At 36.1% G+C, this 13,803-nt stretch overlaps 1 protein-coding gene across 1 annotated transcript in view; it reads left to right on the top strand.

Moving 5' to 3' along the window:
* ALDH1A1 (aldehyde dehydrogenase 1 family member A1) overlaps positions 1-13,803 on the top strand; it is a 54,572-nt gene that overhangs the window by 20,253 nt on the left and 20,516 nt on the right. Inside the window, exons 3-7 of the mRNA XM_047767776.1 lie at positions 2,402-2,542; positions 4,670-4,799; positions 6,640-6,701; positions 8,041-8,169; positions 9,735-9,848. Coding sequence (XP_047623732.1) covers positions 2,402-2,542; positions 4,670-4,799; positions 6,640-6,701; positions 8,041-8,169; positions 9,735-9,848 — 576 coding nt within the window. The remainder of the gene's footprint in view (positions 1-2,401; positions 2,543-4,669; positions 4,800-6,639; positions 6,702-8,040; positions 8,170-9,734; positions 9,849-13,803) is intronic.

The raw sequence follows: 13,803 nt of genomic DNA, 5'->3' as shown, positions 1-13,803 counted from the left end.
AACACAGATCAGCATGTATTTTTAAGCTGTGTTATCCACAGATCATGCTGGCAACTTCAGATTCTTGAAGTTTGCTTTTTTTTTTTTAACAGTTCTCTTTCAATATATTTTGGAAAAGATGAGAACCTATGGTGTAAAACAATGTTCAAATATAAGCAATGCGATTAACTTAATATCCAAAATATGACTGTATAGATATATTTCTCAAGAAAGGAGAGTAAGGATACATGTATTTTATTATATAAAATCATTATTCTCTCAAAATGTCCATTGACAGAGGAGTGGATCAAGAAGATGTGGTGCATATACACATATACACAATGGAATATTTTCATTAAAAGGAATGAAATACTGGCAACATGGATGGACCTAGAAATTATCATGCTAAGTAAAGTCAGCCATACAATGAGACACCAACATCAAATGCTTTCACTGACATGTGGAATCTGAAAAAAGGACAGACTGAACTTCTTTGCCGAACATGTGCTGACTCACAGACATTGAAAAACTTATGGTCTCCGGAGGAGACAGTTTGGGGGGTGGGGGGATGTGCTTGGGTTATGGGATGGAAATCCTGTGAAATTGGATTGGTAGGATCATTATACAACTACAGATGTGATAAATCCTTTTGAGTAATTAAAAAAAAGTTAGACAGTAAAATATACAAGTGTATGATGATTACAGTGAAAGAATGTTCACTTGAAGTCTGTATCATATTATGACCTAATGAGAGCAGCTTATACTTCTAAAATACACCTTGGCCCCAGATCATCTTAGTGTGGTGATAAATACTGTGAAAATAATTTACTTTTTTGTATTTTTATTTTCAGACCTGTAAGTTTGGGAATTTTTAATGGGATATAATCAAAGGCAAAGGATATTAATTTGGGGGCCCATGCCTCCCAAAGGGAAGGCATCACCCTTGAAAGGATTCAGTTTAATTTGGGCAACTTAAAAAAAATTAGGACAACTTCCCCTTCAGATTCTTTAAGGAAACTATGTCTACTGCACAAAAGACAACCTACTAGACTAAGAGGTACCACAATTTGTGGCGCTTATATAGTTCCGTGTAGATGCCAGACTGATATACAAAAGAACACTGGGACAATTTATGCCTTTAAAGTGTTTGCAACTGAGTTGATAGAGGAAAAAAGATATATAAAGTAGTAATAGAAGAGGTTGTGATTTTTGTGGTAGGTACATCCTATAGGAGCTCCAATGAGATCTGAACCAAAATCTATGGGAATGAGTGGCCAGGGAAAGTACTTAACTGAGGTGACTAGGAAAGAACAGGAGGAGAAAACCGGATCAGAAAAATAAAAATTAAAAAAAAAAAAAAGAGGACACAGGGGTGAAGGCAAGAAACCTAGATTCAGTGTGACATTACTTCATTACTTGTCATTTTTTGAATTAATGTAATTTTAAGCAATGCCTTAATAAGAAGAAACTAACTTCTTCACTTAGGTAGGGACTGAAAGGATCTCTTTGCACCTAGTTGAGAAATGTGAGGCTGTAATAAACTGACCCTTTTCCACACCAGCTCTGCTGCCTTTGTGCTTTTTCCCCTCTGCACAAGAGGAATGAGCACATGTTTGTAATGCTTACTCTTCAACAGCGAAACAGTTTTTATTCACCCTTCAGTAGAGTGCACAGCCTGTAGAGTCATTAGAGATCCAAGAAGATACTTACTCTTAGATCTTGAGTTTTCCCTGGAACTCTTGGTAACCCATTCACCAGAGCAGCATAAGGCAGTGGTGAAGAGCAAAGACTCTACAGTGAGCTGGGCCCCATTTAAAACACAGTTTGGTGAGTTCCCTTATGGCACAATAGGTTAAGGATCTGGCATTGTATTTCAGTGGTTCAGGTCTTCACTGTGGTGTGGGTTTGATCCCTGGCCTGGGAACTTCCACATCTTACAGGCATGGCCAAAAAATAATAATAAATATTTTAAAAAGAGGAAAAACACCCCACAGTTAGCCACTTTTCATCTTTTGAGCTTTAGGAAAATCTCCTCTTTCTCTTTTCTTCAGTTTCCTCATCTGTAAAATGGGGAATATATCTGTCTCATGAAATTATGTATAATTAAATGAATTAATATGTGCAAAGCAATTAGACCATCACTTGATATATGGTAAGTGTTCCAATGTTAGCCAACAATTAAAGTATATTTTTATTCTAGGAAAGTAAGCATTTACTATATGCATGGTACTCATCATTCCAAAGATAAGGCAGTGGGTATAATTCCAACATACTGAAGTTGATTTCGTACAATGTACTAGACTTTGAGCTTATGAAGATACAGTACTTGCTTATGAGGAGTTTTAGTCTATTTCATAGTGCTCACTGCTATCAGACTTGCTAATGTATTTAGTCCAAGAAAAGAATTCCTTTTGACTTGCAGGAGGATGTTGACAAAGCAGTGAAGGCCGCAAGACAAGCTTTTCAGATCGGCTCTCCATGGCGTACTATGGATGCTTCAGAGAGAGGACAGCTAATAAACAAACTGGCTGATTTAATTGAAAGAGATCGTCTGCTCCTGGCTGTAAGTATTAACCAATCTGGACAGGACTCAAAATCACTAGAAGGTATTCATTGTTTGAATTGGCAAGTTATTTTGGTTTTAGTGATCACCACATACTCTCTACAAACAAACAACAACAAAAAAGACTTCTGCCATCTCTTATATATGAACGGTACCATTGACTTAGTCTCAGATTAAGTAATCTACTCTTTGACTCTAGATGATGTGAAAGTCTACGCCCAGAATAGACTCTATAGTCTAAACTTTGGCAGACTGAGTCAAATCAAATTAAACAAATTTCTTTCCTTTACTCAAGAATTTCTGAGCCTTTAACAAGGTCATATGCAATATGAAGATCCTAGAATAATGTACTGAGTTTCTTAAACTTTACCACTGAGCTCCTTGAGTGAAAAATCTCAGGTTGTTAAAGGCACCCAGAATATTGCTTTAAAATAAGTCTTATTTATAAATAATCTAACCCACCAAGACAATCAATAAATGGCCACTTTTTCCCTTCCTGAAATGTGCATATTCAAAATAGTCTTAATTAAATGATTTTTTTTTACAGGTAAAAGAGTGAAAAATAAAAAAATCTATTCCTGTCTTTATAAAATGATATTTTTTATATATGCTTTTTTAAAAGCATTTCAGCAGTTATATGACTCAGGACATAAAATGGGTGGGGAAAGGGTTTCCTTGTTTTCTTCTCAAAGGGGCATCACAAGGAAGCCAATTTAACACAAAGTAACACTAATATCATATTTTAGAGTCAATTTTTATTACTTTTAGGATCTTAATTGGCAGTAAAAAAAAAGGCTTACATTAGCAATTATATTAATCAAAGGCCTATTTATTACCCAAAGATTCAACATAATTCAAAGTATGCAAAAATATGAAATTAGAAGTTATATGCATTACAACATTAACCCAAATGTCCTGTAAGAAGAAAGCAGGATTTCTTAAAACTTGGCTCCCCTAATTTATCTGATCTGTGGACTATAGATGTTGACTGCTTCTATCAGCATAAGATCCTAAGGGTGAAAAAAAGAACAAGCATACAAAAAATCATGTTTGATTAAGTTTTGAGGTGGCATATAGTAAATGTGGAGACATAAGATTGTACAACAAATGAGGAACCAATTTAAGAGTACTGCCCCAGCAGAACACTGGGCCCCAAAGAACTCTTTAAAGTTCTACTTAAGAAAAGGAGGAAAAGAAGAGATAAGTCATCCTAAAACCATTAGGGCACTAGACTAGAAAATGTTGAACTTTACATCCTGACCATTCAAGTAATAATTATTATATTAGTGGCCAAAGTGAGAGTTTCATAATTCAAAATTTTGCCGAATAGGATCTCCCATTGTGAACCCAACTAGCACCCATTAAGATGCAGTTCAATCCCTGGCCCCACTCAGAGGGTTGAGGATCCAGCATTGCCATGACCTGCGGTGTAGGTCAAAGATGTAGCTCAGATCTGGCACTGCTGTAGCTGTGGTGTAGGCTGACAGCTGCAGCTCTAATTCAACCCCTAGCCTGGGAACTTTCATATGCAAGTACGGCCCTAAAAAGCAAAAAAAAAAAAAAGGAAAGTTTTGTTGAAGAAAACTCATGGATTACCAAAAAAAAAAAAAAATCCAGGGGTCACAAGTTTGTATGAGTTGACTGGTTATATCCACATGGAATATAAAAATAAAAATGATTATTGAGGCATTATTAATGGTCACTAGCAGTAAATTGTCCCTCATAATTATATTATACAATAAGTGAAATCTTACTGGACCTCTGATCTGACCAAGCAAACTGGGTGTCATTCTCACAAGCTGTATGTATCAAATTGTGACCAATTCCCAGAAAGCTCGCTCACTAGGGGACATTCAGATTGAGATAGAAGGAGCACTAGGGTTTAGAAACCAAAACCTTAACTAACATTTCTACCCAGATCTTGCTATATCCCTAAGTAAGTGTGATCTTAGGTGAGTCATTTTAACTCATTTTTTAGTCATTTTTTCTTTATAAAAGAAGGTTAGACAAAATTGCTTTCAGGAGTTCCTCTACTTTCAAAATTCTCTAGCACACCACTACTCAAAATATTGACTCTTTATCAATCGAAAACATCTATGGAAATTTGGGATGCGTTCTCTTTTTCAGACAATGGAGTCAGTGAATGGTGGAAAACTATTTTCCAATGCATATCTGATGGATTTAGGAGGCTGCATAAGAACACTGCGCTACTGTGCCGGCTGGGCTGACAAGATCCACGGCCGCACAATACCGATGGGTGAGTAGCTTTGAGAAGCCACCGGGGGTGAGGGTAGGGGTGAGGAAATTACTGTAGAGATGAAAAATTCCAAACTCTCCTTTTTAAAGATGTCAACCAAAAGGGGCAAAATTATTTTCTTCTTGACTTTGAGACAGTGCAGTTCTGAACCTGAAAGTTCTGCTAAGATTTATCACATGGCTTTTAAAATTGTTTCACCATAATCATGCAGAAGATAATACCATAGGTTATTTAGAAAATGTTAAAGTAAGAACATTTATATGCCCCCCAATTACTGATTTAAGGTAGTTGTCTCTCTAAGGGCTCAAACTTTTCAAAGTTGGCCTCTGAAATTATTTATTTGGGTTTTATTCCAATGGTGACATTTATATCCTTTCTATAATATAATTATTTAAGCCTCTTTGTATATTCCAGTATGAGTCACCTATGGTCATCTGTGCCTGGTCTAACTCAGAAGAGTTACAGCAGATTAAACAAACCAATTCCCACATTTGTTTCAAATAGTTTCAAAAAAAAGATGGAGCTGTGTTTATAGCCCAATTTAAGAATCTGTGTGAGGGAATGTATATGTCTTTTAGTATTTTAATAGAGTATGCACATAATGGGATAAGAATATGAAAAAGATCAATTTGAAGAACATTATGAGAATTTAATTCATATAAACTTACTAGAGCAATACAATACCCTCCAGGACTGGCCTTGATGTGCATTTCCCATCTAACTGGAATATCTAGCAGGTCAGGAGTGATAGCCAGTAAGTGAAAAGGGGAGAGTGAGATCATGGTGGGACCAAGTACTGTGGCTATTTTAGAAAATTTTACTTGACCCTTTGACAAAATGGGAGGAGGCATTTAAAGTATAAATAAATCTTGATAAGGAGCTTTCTGCTATGATAGCCACGAAGCTTTTTGAGGGACTAGAACAGAACAAAACACAAAGCACAATGCAACCTCGGGATGAGCACATCAAACCTAAGAGCCATAAGAAGCAATCAAACCCAGATTGAAAAGAAATGTCTTTTATTTCTGACTTTTTTTTTCCATAGATTAAGAGTTTGTTTTTATTGTTTGGTAGCAGATAGAGAAATTTTTAGAACAAGCCAGTAGGAAAAGCCTATCACTAATAGGGACATATTTTTTAATTCTACTAGTTTTTTGTTTTTGGTTTTGGTTTTGGTTTTTTAGGGCTGCACTGGTGGCATATAGAGGTTCCCAGGCTAGGGGTCAAATCAGAGCTATAGCTGCCAGCCTATGCCAGAGCCACAAAAACGTGGGATCTGAGCTACATCTGCAACCTACACCACAGCTCATGGCAACACCAAATCCTTAACCCACCGAGCAGGGCCAGGGATCAAACCTGTGTCCTCATGGATGCTAGTTGGGTTCCTTAACCACTGAGCCATGATGGGAACTCCTAATTCTACTAGTTTTTAATTTTACTATTTTTTAAATTATATCATGTACCTTAAAAAATTACTCATAGAATTTGAAGCTTTCAGAAACAGAACTCTAACAGTATCTTTCTTAGCCACACACCTTTTATTTTCTTTCTCATGAAAGAAAGAAAAATTTGAGAATATGTGAGATTTAGAAGGTAGCCCTCCTATAAGATCAGGTATACAATAAATATCATTCAGGTTTCTTGAATTTTGCATCACTGCTTTGACCTAACTCAGTTTTATAGTTCCTCTCATTTCAAATTACTATTCGAGGACTCAGTTTTTCATTTTATAAATAGTTGGAGGAAGGTTCTTTTTTTCCTTGCACATCAGCTCCCAAACCACCATTCTGTGAATATCAAGCACATTTATCTATAAATGATTGTGTGTTTTATTTTCCAGATGGAAACTTTTTCACTTATACAAGAAGTGAGCCTATTGGAGTGTGTGGCCAGATCATTCCTGTAAGTTGTTCTCTTGTATACTTTTCAGTCTTAAAAATAAAATGAATTCTAAATCTATTTTATTTGGTAATGAAGTGTTCTTGGCCACAAATGAATGCTTAAAGTATCTGCTACATGTGGAGCAAACTGTAATTGTTGAACTTGGATCTCTGTACTGTACCCTTTTGGTATAAACTAAGTAGTCTAGAAATATATCTATATTCTGGCATCTCTCTCAAGTGTGTTTCACTATTACAACATCATCAAGCCTTTTACTTTATGGTTTGTTTTCTAAAAAAGCTGTAGTACATACTCTAAGACCCATGTTTTACATGTACATAGCAAAGTGGTCACTGCTAGTACTTCTGCTGCAAGACATCAACCGTTTCAGTGAAGCATAGAATTGCCTACCACTCTCCAACACTTTCCATTTTCTCATTGGAACCTCTCATCATGGAGAATAGTAGCAACCAAAGTGTTCAAATCCAGAATGAAATTTCTTAATTAAATGGAAGAAACTGTGCCAGAGGCATTTGGAACAGAGTATGGAATATATCCAACTTTTAGATAAGAGGCTTTGATACTCCAAGTTCCTCTTAGAGAAAGCAGCATTTTTAAGCAGAATCATGAAGATTTACCTTTAAGTCCAACAAATAGGAAACTACCAATAATTCCACTTAAACTGACATAGTAAAAAAGGTCAAACAAAAAGACAGTAAGATGTCCTGATGTTCATAGATGAGGAACTGGGAATGACTTATCTCCTGCTCTAGAGATTGAAATGTATACATACTGACATTTTGAATGTCTGTTATCAGCATTTACAGATGATGATATCATGTACAAATCACATATCACTTTCTGAGTTCACATGGCTGTGATTGAGCTGAGCTTTGAACCAAGCTGTCAGCCCTAGACCCTAGACTTCTTTGTCTTTATCAAGATATTTCTCTTGGAAATAAATATTACTAAATATTATTATGGTAAATAGTAACAAATAAAGATCTATAGGGAGGGAGGAATAATTATACTTTTTAAACACTTACAAACAATTTGTAATACATGTAATAGTAAGGCTTGATTTTTAAAGCATTCAGTAATTTTTTTTCTCCTGGTAGAAAAAGAACTCAACACAACTGCACTTGGTAGTTTTATGACTTTGTCCTTCTCTCTTCCTGTATCTAGTTCCTAGTATTTGAGTTGCTCTTCACAACGAACTTAATTAGAATATACCAGATGATTAAACAAAACTACTACAATTCTTACTTAACATCTACAGGAAGTGTATAATGTGGGAGTTAGATTAACAAATGCAGCTTGCATCAATACAAAGACTCTATTGTTATATATTGCTTTCCAGTGGAATTTCCCGTTGGTCATGCTCATTTGGAAGATAGGGCCTGCCCTTAGCTGTGGAAACACAGTGGTTGTCAAACCAGCTGAGCAAACCCCTCTCACTGCTCTTCATGTGGCATCTTTAATAAAAGAGGTAAGTTTCCTAAATCAGAATATGTGCAAGAATTTACAATAGGAAGACCTCATCTGGTGCTACTATAAACTACATCATCTGCCAATGACTCCTGACACATTAAGCATGCCTGCTGACTGGGATTTCTGGCAGTCATCCCAAATGAACTTCTGCCCAAAGGAAGATAGGAAGGCAGACTCAATAGCTTAAGTCAAATAGTCGTCTTATGATCACTTTTTAATTTCTTTTGCCCAACATTCATGAATGCAAATTCATGCTGAAATTTAAATGATTTTCTTTCATATATTGAAATGCAGGTTGGTTTATAACTGCCACTAATAGCCTAGAAAGTCTGCAGATTTGTTTAAACTAGTCTATCTGAAAGTTGGAGGCCTCTGAGCTAATAATGCTTGCTTGTGGCAACTGGGCTACATTATTCCTAAACACATTTACCCATAAGAGAATCTGTATATATTCTCTTTTCTATTATAGTTTCCTCTGCATTTACTTTCTTGCTCAAAAACTGGCAAAAAACACATAAAATTTATTTTCTTCATCTATCTACATTGTTTTAACTTTTTCTTGCATTTTATTTTTCATCTTTCATACCTTAGCAAAATTTGAAAAACAGGCTTTAATCACTAGAAATTTAAAATTTAGAAAATCTGAACTCACATCTTAAAAATATTCTTCACTTCAAATTTAAAATAGGCAAAAGAGGATTTCCCATCATGGCTCAGTGGTTAAGGAATCGACTAGCATCCATGAGGATGCGGGTTCGATCCCTGGCCTTGCTTAATGGGTTACAGATCTGGTGTTGCTGTGGCTGTGGCGTAGGCCAGCAGCTACGGCTCCAATTCGATCCCTAGCCTGGAAACCTCCATGTGCCACGAGTGTGGCCCTAAAAAGACAAAAGACAAAATTAAAATAATAATAAATAAAAATAAAATAGGCAAGAGAGATGTCAAAATGACACATTTTGGTGTAAATAACATGAAATTTTAATGTGCTATTTCAGTTACCACACTGCTTTATACTTGATAATTCTTTAATTGGGATTGAAATTAATCTGTGAAGCTTAATCATAAATGGATGTAACCATCTTTAACATTTTTCTGATTAAATAATGCCAATAGGTATTTGCAACCCAGTTGGTAGGCCCTAAGCTTTCAACAGGTAAAAATTGAAAATGTGAGAAGCTAAAAATCCTTTAGCTTCTCATTTTTGCTGAATAGACAATAAATGCATTGTTTTCATTCTATGTAATTTATTAAACACTTTTACACACTCTTTTGGGTTACTATTATGAAACTTGAGACGGCAATCATTTGAGCACTGATCCATGAAAGTCAAACATGGACTTATTCTGAGGAGACCTCAATAATGCAAACTTTGAAGTTAATTTAAGTGAGCTAAGAAATGAAATAAGAAGAATAGATAATAATAAAAACACTTTGATGAATCTTTCTTTGTAGAAAAACTCATAAGTTTAGCATAAAGAGGTAGCTTTGATCTTATACTATCCTCTTTTTTCCAAAGAATTAAATGATCAGTTTTGTTTAACTATTTTACTTGTTATGTTTTAGGCAGGATTTCCTCCTGGAGTAGTAAATATTGTTCCCGGTTATGGGCCTACTGCAGGGGCAGCCATTTCTTCTCACATGGATGTAGACAAAGTGGCCTTCACGGGATCTACACAGGTAATACCATTTACTCAGGCCAGTAGCTAAGAATGCCTGCATCTTCAGCAGTCAGAAGCATGTTTTATATTACTATTTTTAAGCTGACATTTCCTTAAAACAAAAGTTCGCTTGATGATTTGTTCCTTATTCTAGGCCTCACACATGTTTATAGAACATAAGCAGATGTCATGGAGATGAAATGAAATACCTATCACAAACTCAGAAGGATTGGAGTAAACTCTTTTCACTGTGTTATTACTTTCCCTGATGAGAAATATGGCTGACTAGACCTTGTCAGATGATTAGTAAGGTTTATGACAGAAAATATAAATTAAGCCACAGTGATTTGTATGAATGAATGTAATTTATCCTGTAGATTAAGAAAATCAAGTAGCAGAACCTCACCCTTAGCTCCTTATTTGGGACTCTCTCTTCCCTGAACATTCTAAAAGGGAGCCAGCAGTTCAGCTTCCCTGATCCAACCTAACTTTTCTGCCTCACTGGCTCCAGGCCAACTATCCAGAAGGTTAAAGAACAGGACCCCAACTGTGGATACTTCAAGGAGAGGCACAAAGGAGAGAAGGGAGAGAGAGGGGAAGAGAGAGAGAGCAAGAGACAGAGAAAGAGAGAAAGAGAGAGAGAAGAGAGAGCATCTAGAAGGTAGAGTTTGGGAGAACAGTGGTGATTTACTATTATTGCAAGCAAAAAAAAAAAAAGGTTAAATCCTACTGTATCAAGCAAAAAAAAATCCTTAAGTCATTCTATTAGATTATGTGACATTGTTAGATGTTCAGTGCAAAATATAATGCTGGCCTCTTACAGTATAGAGGATAAAGAATGAGGTTAGCAGAGGAGTTCCCATCATGGCTCAACAAAAACAAATCTGACTAGCATCCATGAAGATGCAGGTTTGATCCCTGGCCTTGCTCAGTGGGTGAAGGATCTGGTGTTACTGTGAGATGTGGTGTAGGTCACAGATGTGGCTCAGATCTGACCTGATATTGCTGTGGCTGTGGCATAGGCCAGCGACTACAGCTCTGATTTGACCCCTAACCTGGAAACTTCCATATGCCACAGGGATGGCCCTAAAAAGCAAAAAAAAAAAAAAAAGAGATTAGACCCTTCTTGTAAAGCTGCTGAGACAAATAAGAAACAAAGAAGGCTGCAATAATATACTAAGATTTTTACTAAGATTTGTTGTTATGGCGTTCACAGAAAAGAACAGTGATATCTAAGTGCTCTGAGTGTTGAAAAATGGTTACTTTTTTCACTTTCTGGAGACTAAAAAGAAGAAAGAACATTCTAGATAAGGAAGAAAGGCTAATTTGATTATCTTATACTCCATATTATCCACTCCAATATAAAGAAACATTTACATAGAGAATTAAAATGGTAGCAAATCAAACTTTATTTTTCTTGTTTTTTTTTTTTTCTATTTTTATTTGGCCTTGTCCATGGCATGTGGAAGTTCCCAGGCCAGGAATCAAACCTGCACCACAGCAGCAACCCCAGCTGCTGCAGATAACACCAAATCCTTAATCTGCTGCATCACAAGAGAACTCCTTTCTTGATCTTTTTAAAACTAGATAAATACATACATTTTCTTATTTTTTTATAGTTATAGAATTGAAAAAGTTTACATTCTACAAACCCTTAGTTGAGGTAGAGGAAAGGAACTCCACATTCAGGAGTCTGTGAACAAAACAATTGGGAATGTTTGAGACACAGCAATAAATTAAAAATGGTGAAGTCACAGGTTGAAATCATAGCAGAGGAGGTAAAACAGGAAGGTACAAATTCCCCAGCTTTCCCCAATAGGGAATCCAGGTACAGTTTCTGCTCTAGATCCTAAATACTTCTCTAGTTTGTCTGGGCCAGAGGCTACTGTTCCTTGATCTCATCTCCAGTATCACCGCTTGTTTGTCTTGGCTCATTCCTGAGTCCCTACAGCATTTGGGGGACACTTTACCTGCTCCCTTCCCCAAAATAATTTTATATATTAGAAGACTAGGAAGCATATGGGTTCAAATTCTAACTCTACCCCTCCTGGCAGTGTATCTTCCAAATTTAAGTAACCTTGCTAAATTTGAGTTTCTTTATATGCAAAGTGGGAATAATAATATCTACCTTACTGGAGTTCCCATGGTGACTCAGTTGTAATGAACGTGACTAATGTCCATGAAGATGCAAGTTCAAACCCTGGCCTTGCTCAGTGGGTTAAGGATCTGGCGTTTCCACGAGCTGTTTTGTAGGTCACAGACATGGCTCAGATCCTGCGTTGCTATGGCTGTGGCATAAGCCAGCAGCTACAGCTCTGACTAGACTGTTAGCCTGGGAACTTCCATATGTTGCAGGTGCAGCCCTACAAAAAACAAAACAAAACAAAGCAAAACATGATCTACCTTACTGAGTTACAGAATAAAACTGAATGAGCTAATGAGTAGTAAAACATTTAGCATCCTATACAGTGCTCACTAAATGGCATGATTATTGTTACGTTCTATATGCATTTCCATTTCCTTGTTTCTTCCCTTATTCTTTAATTTTCCACACTTAGTTCAGAAGGCATGAGGGAAGAGGTCCCCTCTTCATATAATATTTCTCAGTCTCTGCACCATTTCTTCCTGATTATTCCATGTATCTTCTCAGTCCTCCAGGCTTTTGCCCATGCACAGCCACACCTGCTATAATGAGGCTCTCACCACCCATCATCTCTATGGCTTTCTCTGTAGTCCCAGGGGCATTCTAAATAAGAATTTTCCATCTGTGCACCCATTGTCCATGATGTATAATTATGATAGCCCTTGCTCCCTGCTTTGTCATGAACCTCTCTCCTTACTGTTCTCAGAGACAGTTTCACTTGTTCTTATCTCTAGAAACCAGTACAGTAACTACTTCTGATTGAGTGTTAAAGAATTAAGTATGACTAAGTTGATTTTAGAAGCCATACAGGAAAAAAAAAAATCAGTCTTTCTGGGTCCTCTTTTATCTTTAAGCTTGTTGCTTAGCAGATAGTAGTGAACTTGCCAAATGCCATGAAAGATGCAAACAATGGATTTTATGTTTTGTGGTTCATGGTAGTAGCCACTGTCATTATAAAAATGTTTCCAGCAACATAAGAACTCTCATGTCTCATTAAATTTGTCTAAAATAGGATTGAACCCACATAGTGCAGGATGTGATATATTAGAGCATTTTCATGAGCATTTGCTACTTCTGGACAGTGCCACAATATTATGGAACATAATGTTTAACTCAGTCTTAATAGTATTTACATTTTCTTCACTGCAGACATCTTCGAGAAAAATAATGAACTTTTACTTTTTTCCAAGTGAGGAAACAAAATCACAGGGCAAAAACTGATACTTCCTTATTTTGTCTTTAGCTAGACCTTTGAGAAAACTCATGCAAACCTTTTATTTGCCATCTGAACTTGCAAGAAGCAAGGTCTAATATTCCTTGTATTTCTAACGATTCTTCATGCTAATTCTGTTGACATTTGTAACTTTTAGAAAAATGCCTCTGATCTTTCTCCCAAGACAAAAATTATCTACCTTAAAAAGTTTCTCCAATAAAACTTTCTAAGCTAAAAAAGGGAAAAAAAGATGCAGAAAGAATCTGGAGAACTCAAAGGGAGAAAGGCAAAGAATATTATCTAGAAAATAGAAAATTCTTAATCATCTTAAACAAAAATTCAATTATTGAATGTGGCCATAGGAAACATGTTATGGAAGGAAAATGGAATATAAAAGAAATTTCATTCAGAGTTTCCCTACTGCCAGTCTATTTTAGTTTATTTTTATTACCCTACATTTAAGCGTTTGAGCTAGTGCATGAAATTTTTAACTAAGCTAAAAATATAAGTTTAATTAGTGCTCTACTCTGTAATGCACAGTAGCAGTCAGTTAAATAATCACATAAAATTTAAACACACACTCAGCAAGCACCTATTTATCTTTTATTCAGTCAGGAT

The sequence above is a fragment of the Phacochoerus africanus genome, chromosome 2 (genome assembly GCF_016906955.1).
Source record: "Phacochoerus africanus isolate WHEZ1 chromosome 2, ROS_Pafr_v1, whole genome shotgun sequence".
NCBI classification, from domain to species: Eukaryota; Metazoa; Chordata; class Mammalia; order Artiodactyla; family Suidae; genus Phacochoerus; species Phacochoerus africanus.
Note: the sequence above shows the minus strand (reverse complement) of the source record. Positions and strands in the feature narration are given on the sequence as shown.